General features: G+C 38.1%; 1 protein-coding gene across 2 annotated transcripts in view; it reads left to right on the top strand.

The window, feature by feature from the left end:
- Nucleotides 1-1,619: 1,619 nt before the first annotated feature.
- Nucleotides 1,620-19,651, top strand: part of ATR (ATR checkpoint kinase) — a gene marked incomplete at its 5' end in the record, with an annotated part of 101,431 nt that continues 83,399 nt past the window's right edge. The window contains 8 exons of one of the 2 annotated variants that reach the window (XM_079705380.1): nt 1,620-1,678; nt 10,763-10,854; nt 11,979-12,128; nt 13,539-14,416; nt 15,237-15,415; nt 16,483-16,674; nt 18,021-18,214; nt 18,930-19,082. In XM_079705380.1, the coding sequence (XP_079561506.1) occupies nt 1,620-1,678; nt 10,763-10,854; nt 11,979-12,128; nt 13,539-14,416; nt 15,237-15,415; nt 16,483-16,674; nt 18,021-18,214; nt 18,930-19,082 (1,897 nt within the window). The remainder of the gene's footprint in view (nt 1,679-10,762; nt 10,855-11,978; nt 12,129-13,538; nt 14,417-15,236; nt 15,416-16,482; nt 16,675-18,020; nt 18,215-18,929; nt 19,083-19,651) is intronic. The other variant, XM_079705381.1, reaches the window with a different exon arrangement.

Below are 19,651 nucleotides of genomic sequence, written 5' to 3'. Positions count from 1 at the left end.
CAGCGGCCATGGCTCACGGGCCCAGCCGCTCCGCGGCATGTGGGATCTTCCCGGACCAGGGCACGAACCCGTGTCCCCTGCATCGGCAGGCAGACTCTCAACCACTACGCCACCAGGGAAGCCCCTCTTATTTAATCTTTACTGTAATCTTACAAGATAGATATTACTATTTTGTAGATGAAAAACTGAAGTACAGAGAGGTTAAGTAACTTTACTGAGTAACTTTAGTAAATATAGTTGCTAGCAGGTGAAATGAGAACTTGCACAGGGCTTCAACTTCTAATCCCATGTTCTTCCCACCATAACACTCCACAATTTTACAAATATTTAGTACACACCAACTATGTACCAGGCACTGTTTTAGGTCCTGAGTATCTAAGCAGTGAATAAAACAGACAAAATCCTGCTCTCAGGATTTTAGCTTATATTCTAATTGGAGGAGACAGTCAATAAAATAGTATATAATTTGGTTCTACGTGTTATGAAGAAAATAAAGCAGGATGAAGGGGAAAAGAGTGTGAGTGTAAGTGTGCTAGTCTATGTGCTCTCTGGTGACATTTCAGCAAACATCTGAAGAGGGGTGATGAAAGAGGGGTGTTTAAGGTCAAGGCAAAGGGCACAGCAAATGCAAAATCCCTGAGGCGGAAGCGTATTTGGATGTCACTCCATCACTTTGATTTTTTTTAGAATACTGTATAACGATTATTCTCATGTGTAAGGAACCAATGTAAGCACACTGCATGGCCTTGCCTGATTAAATACATAATTTTGACATGTTAACAGCTTCTTATGATGACCATTTTTCGTATAAACAAACTGGGTTGAGCTACAAATGTCTACAGCCAAAAGCCACTGATTTTACTTTAAAAATTAAATCATAGGTAATAGATGCCCGTAACGGTGACATAAAAATACATAGTACTACTGCTGACTAAATGAGACACAAATAAATATAATTCAACCCTCTTCTTAAATATTAAACGTTGGGAGAATCCACAAGGAAACCTAAGGGAGACTTCAAGTTGGGAAAAACAAAGAAACAAAAAAAACCCTGCTGAAACAGAAAGGACAAGGAGGAGCCCGTCTTTTGCCCTGTATCTCTCAGAAAGGATGTCAAGAGAGTGGTAGAAAATGAGGGACCTGGAGGTGTGAATCCGCGGGGAGAGCTGCGGTCTAATCCTGGGCCTTTAGTTGCTGAATTGTCTCAGTCTTCACATTTGTGATGCGAGGCGTTCTGCGCTGGTGCCCACCACGCCCCTTTCCTCCCCAGATCCAGAGGTCTGGCTTATCTGAGCCGCTCAGGCTGGGAGTGAGTGACAGAGCACGACCGCTAAAAACCAAAACTCTCCCGAATCTCGCCGGCCGACAGTTCCCGGCTCAGAGCGCACCCAACGCTGGAAATTTGACCGGAGCGCACCCCGCCCCTTGTCCCGCCCTTGCCCCGCCCCCTCTAGCCTGCGCGGAAAACTCTGGCCTGGAGGGCGGATTGGCCGCGGCTTCCGGGAGGAGTTTTGGGCCCCGCGAGCCCCCGTCGGGCGCCGCGCTTTCTCGCCAGAGAGATCTGTGGAGACGCCAGGAGCCCGCCTCGGCGTGGTTGAAGAGTGGTTCGCGTCCTCACCATGGGCGAGCACGGCCTGGAGCTGGCGTCTATGATCCCGGCCCTGCGGGAGCTGGGCAGGTAGGGCCGGGCCGGCGTCTCACGTGCTCTCCCTTCCCAGCCGCGCGCGTCCCGGCTCCGATCCCCTCAACCCAGGCCGCGGCCCTTGTGGAGATGCTCCGCCGCTGACTTGAGCGCTTCTCCCTCAGAGAGGCCACTGCAAGGACGCGCGGGGCGTTGCCGCAGACCTGCGGGATGCGGATCCGAGGGGAGGGGTGGTCTGCTGGCCCCACTTTATCTCAGCGGCGCCGGGGAGCTCGTGCCTCCCCCCCCCCAACCCCCAGGGGGATTGCCTCCACGGCGGGAGGGAAAGGTCCCTTCCGAAAAATTTCTGGTCACTTTCTTACACTCATTTGCTTCTCGAAAGCCTCTTCCCTTACATGGAGTACTTGACCCATGGACTTTCCCCAGTTTCTGTGCTTTATGATCGCTGGTGGAGGAATTGATTTTTACCTTTACGTTTTGACCCAAAACTACCCTCGGAAGAAAAATCACTAGTTCTGATTTCTGGCAAGGAAGGCCAGTTGCTAGGAAAAGTTCGTTTCTAAGTGAAACCATATGCCATTCTGGAGATGGGACCCCTTTCGTATCGATCATCCAGTCCTCAATCCGTTATTTTAGTCAGAAATCCCAGGGATCGGCCACAACGTCCACAAAACATAAATGTGCACAGAGTATTGCCAACATTTGAAGATAATGTTCCATTTGCAAAAGCTCTTTTTTTTTTTTTTTTTTTTTTTCCTTTCTGTAAACCCAAGAGTAAAATCGTGTAAACCAGTATTCTGCCCGAAGAGAGTAGGTAGTTGTTGATGGCTGCTGCCCCCATTCAGGACACACACAGCCTTTCCTAAACCTGACCTAAAGACGAGAAGGCAGGGGTTTTGTTTGCTTTTTTTAAAAAAAAATTTGTAACCCACTGTGAACAGAAAATAAGTGCGCTTGTACCACTGCTGCAGTTGAACTATCAATTGGAATAGTTGCTTTCCGATTTCTTGAACTGGTTGGAAACTTAGCACGCAGCCACAACTGACGTTAAGCCCATGGGATATTTAATTCCCTTTCTTTTTGCAGTGCAGCTGTGTCCATCTCCACTTGTTGACCATACAGAGACACTGACATTTAGTTTTCCTCGATCACATACATAAGAGGATATAAATGAAGGAACCATACTTGTCTTAACTGAATCATCATATTGTTGTGTGTATGATTTTTTTTCCACTTTGTATGAACGTTGCAAGCATACTTGTGTTAACATTTTGTAAAGTAACATCTACCTTTCTAAAAGAAGATGAAGGTAAGTGTTCATATAGGAAGTTGATGTACAGATTTCATCTTTCAGGCTCGATGGGAAGCTCAGTGTACTTTTCCCACCTTGCTTTAATATAGAATTTGCTGATTAGTACTTCTCTTCCCTTTTCTTCCTCTGTGATACTTGTTAGTAAAAATAATAGGATCTTGGATTTATTTTTAGTCGCTTTCATCAACAGAGCTTATAGTTACCTTTCACTCATTTGTAGCCATTCTAAGAGATGGAATAGAAAAACTAACCCGTAGTGAATTGTCTGATAATAGTTTTTAATTGTCATGACTTTTTCATTGCAACAGCTTCATTCAAGCTTATTCAGTCTCACAGTATCTCCATGATATAGGATGGAGCAAATATTATCACTGTTTATTAAGAATCAGAGTCACAGAAATTGAAGTACCAAAGTCAGAGAGATAGCAGTTAGTACTAGAGCTGGGTTTCAGATTCAAACCATCAAGACCTTTTCTCCTCAGTTATTTATTTTTTTTCTTCATTGACCATGGCAATTAGATTTCTGAAAAAAGTAAGATGTTACTCTTTTAATGTGTGGGCTCTTCTTCTTCTGTCTCTCAGGGATAAATTTTGCTTCAGTGTTTTTTTATTTAGCACTCTTTTCTCTGCCTAGTCTCTCTGGGTGATCTCATCCACTCTTCCTGCCTTCAACTACCACCTGCTATTTATTTGATGACTCCAAATCCGTGTCTCCAAGCCATGTTTCTTTCATATAGAACCACATATGCAACTGTATACTGGCAGACTATGTTAGTATAACCCATTTGTTCCCTGGGTGTCCTATATGCAATTAAGACTCAATATATCCAATTTAAATTCTCTGCATATCCCAACCTTCCCAAGCCGTTTTTCTTTTTGGTTTTTTTTTTTTTTTTTTTTTTAATTCCTTTTATTCACTGAGGTAGGGATATCTCAGTAAATGATACCGTGTTGACTTATTTTTCCAGACTGGAAATCTAGGAATCATTCTTGACTCTGTATGTGCTTTCGGGCTATATCGTTAGTCCTCTTTCAATCTTCACTCTCTTCCTCAGTAACTTTGTCTAGTCCCATAACTTAAAATACCATCTATATGCTGATAACTCCCAAATTTATCACTCTAGCCCAGAGATATGTATTAGGTTGCTTACTCAACATCTATACTCAGAAATGAAAATTAACATATCCAAAGCAGAACTGCTGATTTATTGTCCTTAAACCTGTTCTTTCCCCAGCTTATTGTAAATGTAGGAACCAAAAGCCTAAGAAATATCCTTGATTTTTTTCCCTTACCCCTTAATAATCCATCAGCAAGTCCTGTCAACTGTACCTTTAAAAACACTTTTCAGGGCTTCCCTGGTGGCGCGGTGGTTGAGAGTCCGCCTGCCGATGCAGGGGATACGGGTTCGTGCCCCGGTCTGGGAAGATCCCACATGCCGCGGAGCGGCTGGGCCCGTGGGCCATGGCCGCTGGGCCTGCGCGTCCGGAGCCTGTGCTCTGCAACGGGAGTGGCCACAACAGTGAGAGGCCCGCATACCGCAAAAAAAAAAAAAAAAAAAAAAAAAAAAAAAAAACACTTTTCACCATCTCCACTGCTATCACCAAAATTTCTTATCTGGACTATTACAGTAACCCCTCAGCTGATCTCTCCATTTCCACTTTTACGCACTTACAGTGGATTTCCCACTCAGCAACCAAAGTGATTTTTACAACTATAGATCACATTGTAGATTGTATAACATTACTCCCCTGCTCAAAATCTTCCTTTGGTTTTCCAACATACTTAGAATAAAATCCAAATTCCTTCCCAGGGCCTCTAAGGTCTGCCATAATCTGGCCTCCGCCCACCTCTGACCTCATGGCCTTGCTCATCCTGCCTGCCTCATCCCTCCCTTGCTCACTCTACTCCAATGACATGCGCTTTATTTATTTCTTCATTTTTAATACACCAAGATCATTCCTGCCTTCATTCCTTTGCACTCGTTTCTTCTATCTGAACACTGGCTAGTTCCATTCAGATGTCATTTCCAAGAACCTTCTCTGACCTTCCTGTTTAAAATTACTTTGTAATCACAAGATCTTTTCCAACAGTGATAGTTGCCTTTAAAATGTTCAATGGGAAATGAGAGGGAGATGAGGGGCTGGGGAGCAGCAACATGAGCCACTAGAGGAGGTTTGGATGGTGAGAAGAAGCCAGTCACGTGAAACTGGGAGGAGAAGTGTCTGCGATGGAACAGAAAATACAAAGATCTCTAGGTGGGAATGAGGCTACTTTTTAAAGAGGAGGAAGAAGCCTGGAACATAGGGAGCAAAGATGGGGGTAGTATTCATTAAGGATGGAAGAGTCGGCAGAGGCCAGATCCTTTAGCACTTTATAGGGCAGAATGAGGAGTTAGATGTCAAGTTCAGTGGGAAGCCATTGGGGTGTTTTAAACAGACAAATAACATAACTGAATTCATGTCTTAGAAACATGTTTAACCTTCACTCACCTGCTTAGAACCCTTCAGTGTCCCATTGCCTTCAGTTCAAAATTCAAACTCGTTAGTCCTTTGCGCTTTGACCTTATCTTCCCTCTTCAGCTTCATTTCCAGATACTACCTCCCTGTTCTTTGGCCATGTAGAACCTCTGACAGTTTCTAGAGCAGCTTATGTTCTTGTTCCTGACCCTTTGCACATGTTGTTTCCTCTGCTGGAATACTCACCTTCCTTCCCTTATTTTACCTGCCTAGCCCCCTAGGGACTCAGCTTTGTGTCACCTCGTCCAGGGAGCCTTGACTGATAGGTCCTGCTCAGGGCCGAGTGTCCCTCTTACGTTCTATCTTGGCTCTATTAACACTTAACCATGCTGTGTTAAAATTGTCTGCTTTTTTGTCCTTTAAACTACGAATTCTTTCAGGGCAGGTATATGGTACCTTGGTTTTCCTGGCATTTGATACTTGCCCCACGGGAGGTTTGCAAGTGTTTGTTAAATGTATCCAAACTTTATGTGATAAATTACCACCCAAAGATTACTGTATACTTTTGAAAAAGTATGCCCTCTTAGCTCAGTTCCAAGGTAGAGGTTGCAAAATAAGAAATCCTTACTCTCCCATGAATTTCTTTATTCTGATAGTACATCTAATAAATGACAATCACTTCACCTTCATAAAAAACTGATTTTTAAAAATTATGCAAGTGACACATGAATGCATAACCTTTTTTACAGAGTTACTTTATAGGAAACTGACCACCAGCCACAATCCTGGTTCCTCTCCACCACAAACATCCTCATTAACATTTTTAAATGACACTCGTCAAATTACACTTGGTTTATGACAAAATCTCCTGACCTTGTCTAAAACAATTCATGTCATCTTGTAATTTCAGACTTAAAAATTTTTTTGTTATATTTAAATCTGTGATGTCCTATAACCTACTATAGACACCAGCCAAATGTTGCCACTGAGCATTTCACACGTGGCTAATCTAAACTGAGACGTGCTCTAAATGTAAGACACTGGGTTTCAAAGACTTAATTACCACCCCCCTCCAAAAGGAAAGTAAACAATCTCATTAATAATTTTTATATTATTACATGTTCAGATAATATTTCAGATATATTATTGGGATTAAAATTGCCTGTTTCTTTTTACATTCTTAATGTGACTACTAGAAAATTTAAAACTACACATGTGGCTTGCATTGTATTTCTGTTGGCCAGTGCTGGTTTAAATAAGATAAGAAACACAAAATTTTTTCTCTTTCATGTATAAATACAACTACTTATTCTTTGACTCTGTACACCTAGAGTTTATATTACTTGGAAATATTTATTAACTTCAGTAACTTAGTTGTTTTCTATCAAGCAAGACACAGTTCTAGGTGGGGTATAGGGGATGCAAAGGGAAGTGAAACCCATTTTCTCTCCTGCAGGAGCTTATGGTCTAGTGGTGCTGCAGGAATTCATAGAGAAATAAAACATAGTCTCCTACTCTGGGAGCCTATGGTCTAGTGGCAGAGAACAGGTCGATAGATATTCCACAGGTCCGAAAAAGTTTATACATTAAGGATGAAGGAGGCACAAGATGCAGAAAGATTCTTATGAACCGTTCATTCATTCAGCAAAATTTTTTGGAGTGTTTACTATGTACCAGGACCATTTCCATCATGGCAGTTATTAGCTGTAGATTCCTTGGATGCTGTACATAATCAGTTAGGATTGGACTTTGTGATTGAATAATCAAGAAAATAATTAACCTTCTCATTTTTTCTTTTAACATTGTTTAAGTGGGAAAACATATGTACATTTATAGTACTATATGGATGTTATAAGTTGTTATTTATATGAAATACATAATTTTATTTTTTTTAAATAACCAGCTTACCTACTATATCCTCAGCTGTTTTGTCAGGAGAAGTGATGGAGTGAGCTAATCATTTATACACAACTTTCCTTGAATCCTCTATGCAGAGCTAGTTATTTCCTGCTTTGGGTGTATATGACACTTGATTAAAATTATTTGTGTGCTTTCTTACCCTCTCCCCAGTGACTTCCTTGAAGCAGGGCATCTGGTTTTATTTGTGTTTTGAATTTATTGTATTATTAATATCTGTACTCATCCTTTCCTCCTGTATTAATAAATATATATTAATGATTGTCATTAGGATTGATGATAATCATCCTGTCCAAGGATTATCTCTTTACTTATACATGGTCCCAGGAAGGAAAGCCAAATTTCAAGAATCAATTGTTCAAGTCTTTCCATCTTAAGGGAAACAAAACAAAACCCTCTTGACCTCATATATTCCTTTAGTTACCACTAACTCCCAATTCTTCTCTTCATTCCATGGTCAAGCTTTAGAGAGAGCATGCTATTCTCAATATTCACATTTCATCTGTTTTTCACCCTTTGCAATCTGGCTTCTGCCTTTACCTCTACACTAAAACTTTAAAATCCAAAGGACATAAAAAAATTAACTCAAAATGAATCAGAGACCTAAATGTAAAACTATAAAACTCTTAGAAGAGAACTCTTAGGGGAAAAGCTTTCTGACATTGGATTTGGCAGTAATTTCTTGGATATGACACCAAAAGCATGATAGCATATGAAAAAATAGATCAAATTAAAAATTATCAAAATTTAAAACTTTTGTGCAGCAAAGGACAGTATCAACAGAATGAAAAGACAACCTATGGAATGAAAGTAAATGTTTGCAAGTCATATATCTGCTAAGGAGTTAATATCCCCAAAATATTAAAAACTACAGCTCAGTATCAACAACAAAAAGCAACCTGATTTAAAAATGAGGAAAGGGTCAGTAGAGTATGAGACTCTCAAAAATGAGGAAAGGACTTAAATAGACTTTCTCCAAAGAAGAAAGACAAATGGGCAAAAAGTACATGAAAAAATGTTCAACATCCCTAATTATTAGGGGATTGTGAATCAAAAGTACAATGAGATACCATTGCAGACCCATGAGGATGGCTGCTATTTTAAAACAACAACAAAACTAACAAGTGTTGGTGAGGATAAGGAAAAATTGGATCTTTTTGTAAATTGTTGGTAGCAATGTAAAATGGTGCACCTACCGTGGAAGCAGTATGGCAGTTTCTCAAAAAACTAAACATGGAAGTACCACATGATCTTGCATTTCCACTTCTAGGTATACACCCAAAATAATTGAAAGGGACTGAAACAGATACTTGTACACCCATGTTCATAGAGGCATTCGTTACAGTAGCCAAAAGGTGGAAGCAATCCAAGTGTCTATGGAAGCATGGATAGATAAATAAAATGTGGTATAAACGCAGTAGAATATTATCTAGCCTTAAAGAGGAAGGAAATCCTGACACGTTACAACATGGATGAACTGTGAAGATGTATGCTAAGTGAAATAAGTCAGTCACTAGAGGACAAATATAGGATTCAACGTGTAGATGTAAGTAGTCAAATTCATAGGGACAGAATTGTCGGCGGGGGGCATGGGGAGGTATTGTTTAATGAGTACAGTTTCACTTTGGGAAGATGAAAAAGTTCTGGAGAGGGATGGTGGTGATGGTGTAGGATAATGTGAACATACTTAACGCCACAGAACTGTACACTTAAAAATGGTTAAAATGGTAAATTTTATGTTAAGTGTATTTTACCATAATAATAAAATATATCCAAAGGACATTTTAACAAACTAATTTTATTTGATTGTGTTGACAGCTCCCTCCTTAAAATTCTAACCTCCTTGGATTCTAGAACACATCTCTCATTGTTTTTCTTTCTGTTTCTCTGGCCCTTTCCTTTTCTCCTTGTGCCTCTCCTAACCTTAACTTTGGGTTCTCTCTGGCTTTCTTATTACTTATTACATTTGCGTTCATATCCAAGGCTTCCACTACTATTAGCTCTAATAGTGGTAGATTATATAATCTCTGTAAGCACCAGTTTCCACATATGCAAATTAGGGTCTAATATCCCTGTCTTATTTCTTGTGAAATATGAAATAATACAATGTGTTTAGCCTTGCTTGATATGTACTATTATATATCGATAAGTTAATCTGTATCTCTAGGCTGGAACTTGAGGTCTAGAACTGTAATTCCAAAAACCTTTTGGACATTCCACTTAGTTGTTCCCTTGAGACCTTAAACTCAGTATTTCTAAAACTGAATTTTTTTTCTTCCCATACGTGTGCTTCCACCTGTGTTAACTGTTTGGGTGAATGGCCTCATAATCCAGCCTGGATAGAGGGCTAGATTGATTTATCAGTCTCCTCCATTAAACTGTCTTTCACCTTCCCAACAGTAGCATCTGATGTGTTGTGTGGCACATTATAAGGTACTCAGTAAATGTTTGTTGATTACACGAATAACTGTATGATTCCTCATTATGTAGTGGAACACAGGCTTTCTATTATTATGTTCTTTTCCTTGGTTATTTACACAAATCATGGAACTCAAGTTGAATTCATTCAGGATTCTAGGATACTCTTCCTCTGCTTAATTATTGTATCTCCTTTTAATAATTTTTTTTTTTTTTTTTTTGCGGTACGCGGGCCTCTTACTGTTGTGGCCTCTCCCACTGCGGAGCACAGGCTCCGGACGCGCAGGCTCAGCGGCCATGGCTCACGGGCCCAGCCGCTCCGCGGCATGTGGGATCCTCCCAGACCAGGGCACGAACCCGTGTCCCCTGCATCAGCAGGCGGACTCTCAACCACTGCGCCACCAGGGAAACCCTGTCTCCTTTTAATATTATCTTTTCTTGATTGTTCTTAAGACGCAATATGTGTATTTTTCCCTAATATTTTATTGAATTTTTATTGTGGAAAATTTCAAACTTACAATAAAAGAGAAAATGAGAAAGAATGGAAAAGAATATGAATCACTTTGCTGTACATGAGAAACTAACACAACATTGTAAATTAACTATACTTCAGTAAAAAAAGAACAAGAATAACTTTAAAACCTCACAAAAACCCCAATGTTTATATTTAACTCAGTATATCCAGGTATTATCATTTCAACATGTAATTAATATAAAATTATTAATGCGGTATTACACATTTTTGGTAATGAATATTCAAAATCCAATGTGTATTTTATACTTGTAGCACATCCCATTTTGGACTAACTACATATCAGGTTCTCACTAGCATGTGATAAGGGCTACCATATTGCGCAGGGCAGGTCTAGACTTTGCAGATTGGATACTTTGCAGAAGAATACTATCAGTATCAACATTAAAAATAAGCACATTTGATAAGTTCAACTTTAGAGAATTTTTTACAAATGACACTGTGAGTCCCTTTAAGGGTTAAAAACATTTTATTGGTATTTTAGTTCCAGTCCAGAAGAATATAATACCGTTGTACAGAAGCCAAGACAAATTCTTTGTCAGTTCATTGACCGAATACTTACAGATGTAAATGTTGGTAAGAAACAATTATTTTTGATATAAATTTTATAGATTAAATTGTTTTCTTTTCCATGTATGCACATTATACTAGCATTTTTCTCCATATAATTTTAGATATATAGTGTTTATGTTAGTTACTATTTTCAAGCAAGTTCTTTACAGTATTACTTGTTACATAATGTGATTTAAGCTTAATGTGATTTAGGCTTTTAAAGTAATTCTGTTTTCCTCTTTGTTATCTAGATTTTCTGCTGCTTGCTATGAGTTCTTCTTTGATATATGATATTATTATAGATAAAAATATTTGGCCAGTTCTGTTTTAGCTAGGTCTTGTGTCAGTGGTTGAGAAACAGCAAATGCCATTAAAAAAAAAACTTTTTAAATAAGGGTTGGCACCTTTGTCTATGGGAGGTAATAAGATTCTGTGTTGTCGAATCAACTATTTCCTGTTTGTGGCAATCTAAAAGACAAATATTACCAACTTGGCAAGATGGTGTCATATGTGTCATGTCTGTTAAAATTATAGGGATAATACAGAGTGGCATTTGGCTCATGGTTTATAAATTTAATTCCAAATTTGACACAGATTTCATGACTTAACAATAGTCATTTAGCCTTTCTTTTTCGATCAGTAAAATTATAAGTTCCTGAAAAATAACAAATGACTACTGAATGCTTGCAGGATGTGTTTTCATATGGTACTCCATCTGTTTAGACCACTTGTCCTTACCCTGTCTGTTTGACCAACTCCTCATCATCTAGGAATCAACTCCTTCAAGCATCTTCCCAGACACTTGTTTCCTCTATTGTAGATTAGTGCAGTTAACATATAATGACTAGTTTATTTGTCTGACTCCCTCACCTGATTGTGAGGGTTTTTTTAATCCTCAGATTTTCATACAGTGCCAGGCGTATTGTAGGCCTATAGCACATGTTTGGTGAATGGATATATAACAGATGAATACATGTGATTATTAAACATTTAAAATTAGAAAGATAGGATTGTAGTGTGTTTTTAGCCCCATCAGTTTATCATGAGCACTGTGTTAGACATAATTCTTGTTACCAAAGTCTAGTCTCTTAAAAGGACTGCCATTTAATTTGTCATGACTCTTTAAAATGAATCTTTTATTGTTTTAGTTGCTCTGGAACTTGTAAAGAAGACTGACTCTCAGCCAACCTCTGTGATGTTGCTCGATTTCATCCAGCATATCATGAAGTCCTCCCCACTTATGTTTGTAAATGTGAATGGAAGCCATGGGCAAAATGAGGCCAAAGGCAGTTGTATTGGTAAGTCCTGCTGTTTGTGCATTCATTTTCAATTTCTTCTATGAATTCTACCCTCTTCTGCTCTTCTGAAATATAATGTACACATTGTTACACATATTTTCGTCAAATTTGGTATAAACTGAGGGAGCAAAATGGTAATGGTTAGTTTTATTTCATGCATCCTTATTGTTTTCTTTTATTATGAACTAGGTACCCAGAATGGAGCAGAAGTAATTGAATATGTTCATATGCCATTGAAAACTTTAGAAGTTTTCCTTTTTCTGTTTTTGGTAATCTCTTTCTTCTAGATCAGGCGTTAGCAAACCATGACCCACAGGCTGGCCGCCTGTTTCTGTGAACAAAGTTTTATTGGAACACAGCCATGATCATTCGTTTACTTATTGTCTGCAGCTACTTCAAAGGCAACACTGAGTAGTGGACATGGAGATCATATGGCCCTCAAGCCTAAAATACTACTTTTGTCTCTTTATTGGCTTCCTCATAAAGAGGTGTAAAGCACATAGCTTTTTTTTTTCTGTACAATGCATAGAGTAATTAAAAATTTTTTTGCTTGAATTTAAGACTCAACTTTGATAGTATGTCCTCTAAAAAGTCTTTTCTGACCATTACTGACTGCCTACTCTAGGACTGGCTTAGTTGCTCTTTCTTTATGCTGTTAGTACAGAGTGTTCTATATTTCTTCTATCATAGTAGTTTTTAAACTATATTATAAATACCTGTTTGTCTATATTCTTTGCTACACTGATTTTTAAAAAACAGGTTATAACCCATTTAGTGGGTATTGAAGATGAAATATAATTGACTAGAAAATATCATAGTACATTGCATGTAATAAGTACTGTTTCATGAAACTTTTGTTTCACGTATTTAAATTTTAAAAATATGCATATGTATACTGGGTTGTGATATAAAATATATCTCTTAGTTAAAGTTAAGAAGTTCAAGAAACTATATTATAGGATTCAGGAGGACAGGACTATGACTGATTTGTTCTTATGTATCTGAGACAGAGTCACTACTCAATAATATTTGTTGAAGGAGTGATAATTACTATTTATTGAGCCTTTATTTAACTTGAGGCACTATGCTGAGAATTTCAAATATATTATCTTACTTGATCAGGGTAGCATATAAAGTAGGTGTCATTATTCCCCTTTCATAGATGAAGTTACAGAAGTTTAGAGAAATGAAAAGTTCACATGACTGATAAGTGGAGAGCTAGGAACTTGTCTGACGCCAAAATTGGTATTCTAAATTATTATAATATGTTTCCATTGTGTAAGGAATGTTTTAGACTATTTTGTTAGTGAAGTTTACACTTTAAAAATAAATCATCAAGCATTTAGCAAATTGATTGGCACTCTGATGTATTTATTTATTTAATATCTTTTTTGTTTGTTTATTTCAAAGAATTCAGTAACTGGATCATAACAAGACTACTGCGGATTGCAGCAACTCCATCCTGTCACATGTTACACAAAAAAATCTGTGAAGTCATCTGCTCATTATTATTTCTTTTTAAAAGCAAGAGTCCTGCCATTTTTGGAGTACTGACGAAGGAATTATTACATCTTTTTGAAGATTTGATTTACCTCCATGAAAGAGATGCAACGGGACACATTGTGGAATGGCCAGTGGTAGTTAGCCGATTTTTAAGTCAATTAGATGAACATGTAGGATATTTACAACCAGCTCCTTTGCAGTTCATGAACATGCAAAATTTAGAGTTTATCGAAGTCACTTTATTAACGGTTCTTATTCGTATTATTGCAATTGTGTTTTTTAGAAGGCAAGAACTCTTACTTTGGCGGATAGTTTGTGTTCTGCTAGAGTACGGTAGTCCAAAAGTTAAATCCTTAGCAATTAGCCTTTTAACTGAACTCTTTGAGCTTGGAGGACTACCAGCACAACCAGCCAGCACTTTTTTCAGCTCATTTTTGGAATTATTAAAACACCTTGTAGAAATGGATGCTGACCAGTTGAAACTCTATGAAGAGCCATTATCAAAGCTGATAAAGACACTATTCCCCTTTGAAGCAGAAGCTTATAGAAATGTTGAGCCTGTCTATTTAAATATGCTGCTAGAAAAACTCTGTGTCATGTTTGAAGATGGTGTGCTTATGCAGCTTAAGTCTGATTTGCTAAAAGCAGCTTTGTGCCATTTACTGCAGTATTTCCTTAGATATGTGCCAGCTGGGTATGAATCTGCTTTACAAGTCAGGAAGGTTCATGTGAGAAATATTTGTAGAGCTCTTGTGGATGTGCTTGGAGTTCAGGTAGATGCAGAGGTAAGTCATTTTTAAGGTTACTTGTTAAGCATGTAATTTGTTCTTAATTTAAGTGTATGCATATATGCAAGATTAATAATGAGAAAATAAAATATCTTTAATAATGTATATTCAGAATGGGATGATTTTTATAATCTACTTTGGCTTCCTATTATGGATTTTTAATTTGATTTTAGAAACATTTGTGTACTACATTGGTAATGAACTGCCAATGGAGTTTTAAAGTAGAGTTTGTGAAGTGTAAACATGCTTGTTGCATTATTAATTAAAAAGGGGCCAGTTATCAACTTCAGTGCAAAAACTTTGAGCACTCACATAGATTTTTCTTTGACAGGTTATAATCAATCACTTCTAGAAAACCTATGGGTATATAGTACTAGTCATGCCAAATTATGCCTTTTTTTTCTATTTGGACTGTGGGAGACACTACAATCAAATAGATATACAATAAATTGATTACATATTGTAGTTTATTTTATCTGTAAGTCTTGCTAGATTTGTAGTATAAAAGAAGTTAGTAATTCCCTTGTAGAATTTTTCTTTGTGGCATTTTGGTCTAGGGAAAAACAGGTTATAGAGAGAAGGATTTGTCTTAGGCCTTCTAAGACTATAGACCATAGTTCTAGATATAGAACTATACATATGTCGATGTATAGACTGTGAAATAATATAGATTAACTTAGGTTTTTTTTGTCTGATGAAACTCTGAAAATAATTTACCTTATTTGACATCTTAATACCTAATGCATTTTTGCTGTCTATGAATAATATAAACTTATTTTCTAAGAATTAGTTTTTAAAATTATTTTTGCTTTCTCAGTATTTGTTGGGCCCACTTTATGCAGCCTTAAAAATGGAAAGTATGGAAATCATTGAGGAGGTTCAGTGCCAAATTCAACAGGAAAACGTCAGCAGTAATAGCGATGGACTATCACCCAAAAGGCGTCGACTCAGCTCATCTCTTAACTCTTCCAAAAGAGCACCAAAACAGACAGAGGAGTATGACCTTCATTCAGTTTGTATTTAGCCACTTAATAAAACTTTAGTCACTTAAAAATCATCTTTAAGTAAGTGCTTTGCCTTAAATACACAAAGAACATTTGTTCTTTGTATAGGTAGTCAAAGGAATGCTTGAAATATCTTAATAGTGCTTGTAGTCTATTCTAGTATAAGAGATTTCATGGCTAAACATGGTTACTTAAAAGGATTTTTAAGTCTTTACTTGCCTAATTTAACTTTTTTTTTTTTTTTTTTTTGCGGTACGTGGGCCTCTCACTGCTGTGGCCTCTCCCCGCTGCGGAGCACAGGCTCCGGACGTGCAGGCCCAACGGCCATGGCTCACGGGCCCAGCCGCTCCACGGCACGTGAGATCTTCCCAGACCGGGGCACGAACCCGTGTCCCCCGCATCGGCAAGCGGACTCCCAACCACTGCGCCACCAGGGAAGCCCTAATTTAACTTTTTAATACATGAAAAGTCTCTGAGACTTTACATCTATCAGCAATTTAAAAAGTGTTAACAAACTATTTTTTTGTAATGTAGCCAAAGGATTCCCATGCTTCAGCCAACTATAAAAGTTGTTTTAAATTTCAATAGTTGTAGGGTCCCTGGCAGTCCAGTGGTTAGGACTTGGCGCTTTCACTGCCGTGGCCCAGGTTCAATCCCTGGTTGGGGAACTAAGATCCCAGAAGCCGCACAGAGTGGCCAAAAAAAAAAAATTTTCAGTAGTTGCCATTACATGCTATCTTTTTTTTTTTTTTTTTTTTGCGGTACGCGGGCCTCTCACTGTTGTGGCCTCTCGCATTGCGGAGCACAGGCTCCAGAAGCGCAGGCTCAGCAGCCATGGCTCACGGGCCCAGCCGCTCCGCAGCATGTGGGATCTTCTCAGACCGGGGCACAAACCCGTGTCCCCTGCCTCGGCAGGCAGACTCTCAACCACTGCGCCACCAGGGAAGCCCCATGCTATCTTTTGTTTTAAATATTTTTCATATGTGAGCAAAATTATATAAATTATATAAGTTCATATGAATATGAATATCTTTATACTCTGGTTATAATTAATTACAGAATTAAACATGTGGATATGAACAAAAAGAGCATATTATGGAGTGCACTGATACAGAAGGCAGAGTCCCTTCAGGTTTTCCTTGAATTCAATAACCTGAAGAATCCTGTTATTGAGACTTTAGAAGGAATCGCTGTCATCCTACAACTGACTGCTCTGTGTACTGTTCATTGTTCTCATCAAAACATGGACTGGTAAAACAACTTGTATTTTCTGGGTGGGTTTTGTGTAATAAATTTGAATTGATTGTTTTAGAAGACCTCTTTATTCACTTGATTTTTGTGACCTTAGAACACAAACATTTCAGTGAAATAGAGATTTTTTTTGAGCACCTGCTAAATGTCAGATACTGTGTTAGGTACTATACATATCTTATTTAATCTTTACAACAGTTCTGTGAAGTAAATGCTGTTATGTCCACTTTACACACTAGAAATTGAGGCTCAGAGAAATTGAGGCTCGTTTTTGTCTGAAGCCTAAACTAACTTTCCTGGGCAGAAAAGTAGAACACATTTTTATACAACTCAGAAGCCAGTGTTCTTCTAGCCAAATGTTTCGTCAAGAGAACTTTGCCCTTTGATCATAAAAGTAGGAATTTAAAACTCATTAGAGGTATATTTTCAGTTTAGCATTCTTAATATAGGCTAATTATCAGAAGAAACAAAGTGTGAACCCCCTCTGAAGATTTAGTCTTATTTTTACTGCCACATTACAGACCAACACTCCTTGTTAATTTTTTTACATAATCATTTATTCTGCATTTTCTGATTCTTAACTAGCTAATACAAAGTTATGAAGGAGATTTTAAAGAAACTATATTAATTCAGATTGCATTACATTTGGAATTTGAGATAACTTGAAGGAATAACTAATTAGGTTGAAGTCTGCCTTTCTCGTATAATTAAGAAACGGTTTACACAGGCATATCTTCTGTTATTTTAAAGCCTGGTGGTGTCACATTTAGGTATCATAGATGAGCTTTACCAAATCCTGAGTGATTTAGGCATAAAAGGATTAAACTTAAAATAATGATATATTCATTGTTATGCACATTTACTTTAAATTAGTTTAAAGTTATAGGTTAGTTTCATACTCACAATTTTTTTTAATTAGTTTATTTATTTTTGGCTGCGTTGAGTCTTCTGCTGTGTGCAGGCTTTCTCTAGTTGCGGCGAGCAGGGGCTACTCTTCCTTGCGGTGCGTGGGCTTCTCATTGCAGTGGCTTCTCTTGTTGCGGAGCACAGGCTCTAGGCGCGTGGCCTTCAGTGGTTGTGGCATGTGGGCTCAGTAGTTGTGGCTTGAGAACTCTAGAGAGCAGGCTCAGTAGTTGTGGCACACGGGCTTAGTTGATCTGCACAATGTGGGATCTTCCCGGACCAGGGCTTGAACCCGTGTCCCCTGCATTGGCAGGCGGATTCTTAACCACTGCACCACCAGGGAAGTCCCATACTCAAAGTTTCTTTTCATTTACTACGATACTAGTTTTGACTATAACAAAATTCATTTTAATTCTATGTCTTAAAAAATGTTTAAACTGCAGCTGCTGTGATTTCAAGGACTGTCAACAGAAATGTAAGAAGAAACCTTCAGTAGTGATAACTTGGATGTCTTTGGATTTTTACACAAGAGTGCTTAAGAGCTGCAGGACTTTGTTAGAATCTGTTCAGAAACCTGACCTGGAGACAATTATTGACAAAGTGGTAAAAATATATGATGCTTTGATGTATAGTCAAGGTGAGTACAAAAAACCAATAGATCAAAATAACCTTAAAAGGTAATCAATATACAGTAGGTTTTCTCTTTTGCCTAAGGCTTAAATATGCAATTGTTGGGACTACCCAAAAGTTTTTTCTTGACTTCAGTTCTATTAAGCTTATCAGTAATTTGTAAGTTCTAAATTTATTTGTCTAACATTTTGATTTATTCATTTTCAGTCAATAGAAACTATTTATAACTTTAAATTTTTTGATTTGAGAATCTGAAGAATGCTATGATTCTTCTCCTAAAAAAAACATATAAATGCTTTTTTTTTTTTTTTTTTTGCGGTACGCGGGCCTCTCACTGTTGTGGCCTCTCCCGTTGCGGAGCACAGGCTCCGGACGCGCAGGCTCAGCAGCCATGGCTCACGGGCCCAGCCGCTCTGCGGCATGTGGGATCTTCCCGGACCGGGTCACGAACCCGTGTCCCCTGCATCGGCAGGCAGACTCTCAACCACTGCGCCGCCAGGGAAGCCCCCGTAAATGCATATTTTTATAAAGTCACATTTAATTCCTTTGGATTCACAGACCTCAGAACATTATCTCTGTGTTAAGAACCCCTGTTTATTGAATGTTTGCTGTAATTCCACTTGTAAAAGATGTTTAGAATGTCTTTTTTTTATTGAAAGAAGACACATGTAAATATGATTAAAGAAAAGGTATAATTAATTACCTATTGTGTATTTCTGTAGTAAAAACTTCATTTGAAGATCATATCCTGGAAGACTTCTGTGGAATGCTCTCACTTCCGTGGATTTATTCCCATTCTGATGATGGCTCTTTAAAGTTGACCACATTTGCCACCAGCCTTCTAACAGTAAGCCAAAGGATTTCAGATAGCTACTGTAAGTGGTCACAAAATTCTATATGTGTGATTTGTTTTCTTTTCATTTATCTCTATATAGGGCTTCTAACACTTATCATTTCTATTTTTTCAATAATTACAAGAGAAGGTACCTTTTTTAATAATTTAAAAAGAAGGAGTTAGACATGTAGAAAGGAATAAATTGTAGGATTTGTACATCCTCAACTCTATTCTGCCAACATTGTTCTCCAAAGATATCATTCCAGTTTATATTTCTGTTAGCAGAATATGTGAGTTCCTGTTGTTTCATATCTTCACCAGCACTTGGCATTGTCAAATTTTAAAATTTTGTTATCTTAAAAAAAAAAAAAAGAGGGAATTCCTTGGCGGTCCAGTGGTTAGGACTCCATGCTCTCACTGCTGAAGGCCCAGGTTCGATCCCTGGTCAGGGAGCTAAAATCCCACAAGCCACGCAGTGTGGCTAAAAAAAAAAAGAAAGAATGTCAGAGACATAACTACCTAAACAAACATATGTTTTTTGCTATCTGATGGGTGTTTCAATTTGGATTTCCCTGATTATCTAGTAAGATTGGGCATAGACCTTTTTCA

This window comes from Hyperoodon ampullatus (genome assembly GCF_949752795.1).
Source record: "Hyperoodon ampullatus genome assembly, chromosome: 5".
In the NCBI taxonomy this organism is placed as follows: domain Eukaryota; kingdom Metazoa; phylum Chordata; class Mammalia; order Artiodactyla; family Ziphiidae; genus Hyperoodon; species Hyperoodon ampullatus.
Note: the sequence above shows the minus strand (reverse complement) of the source record. Positions and strands in the feature narration are given on the sequence as shown.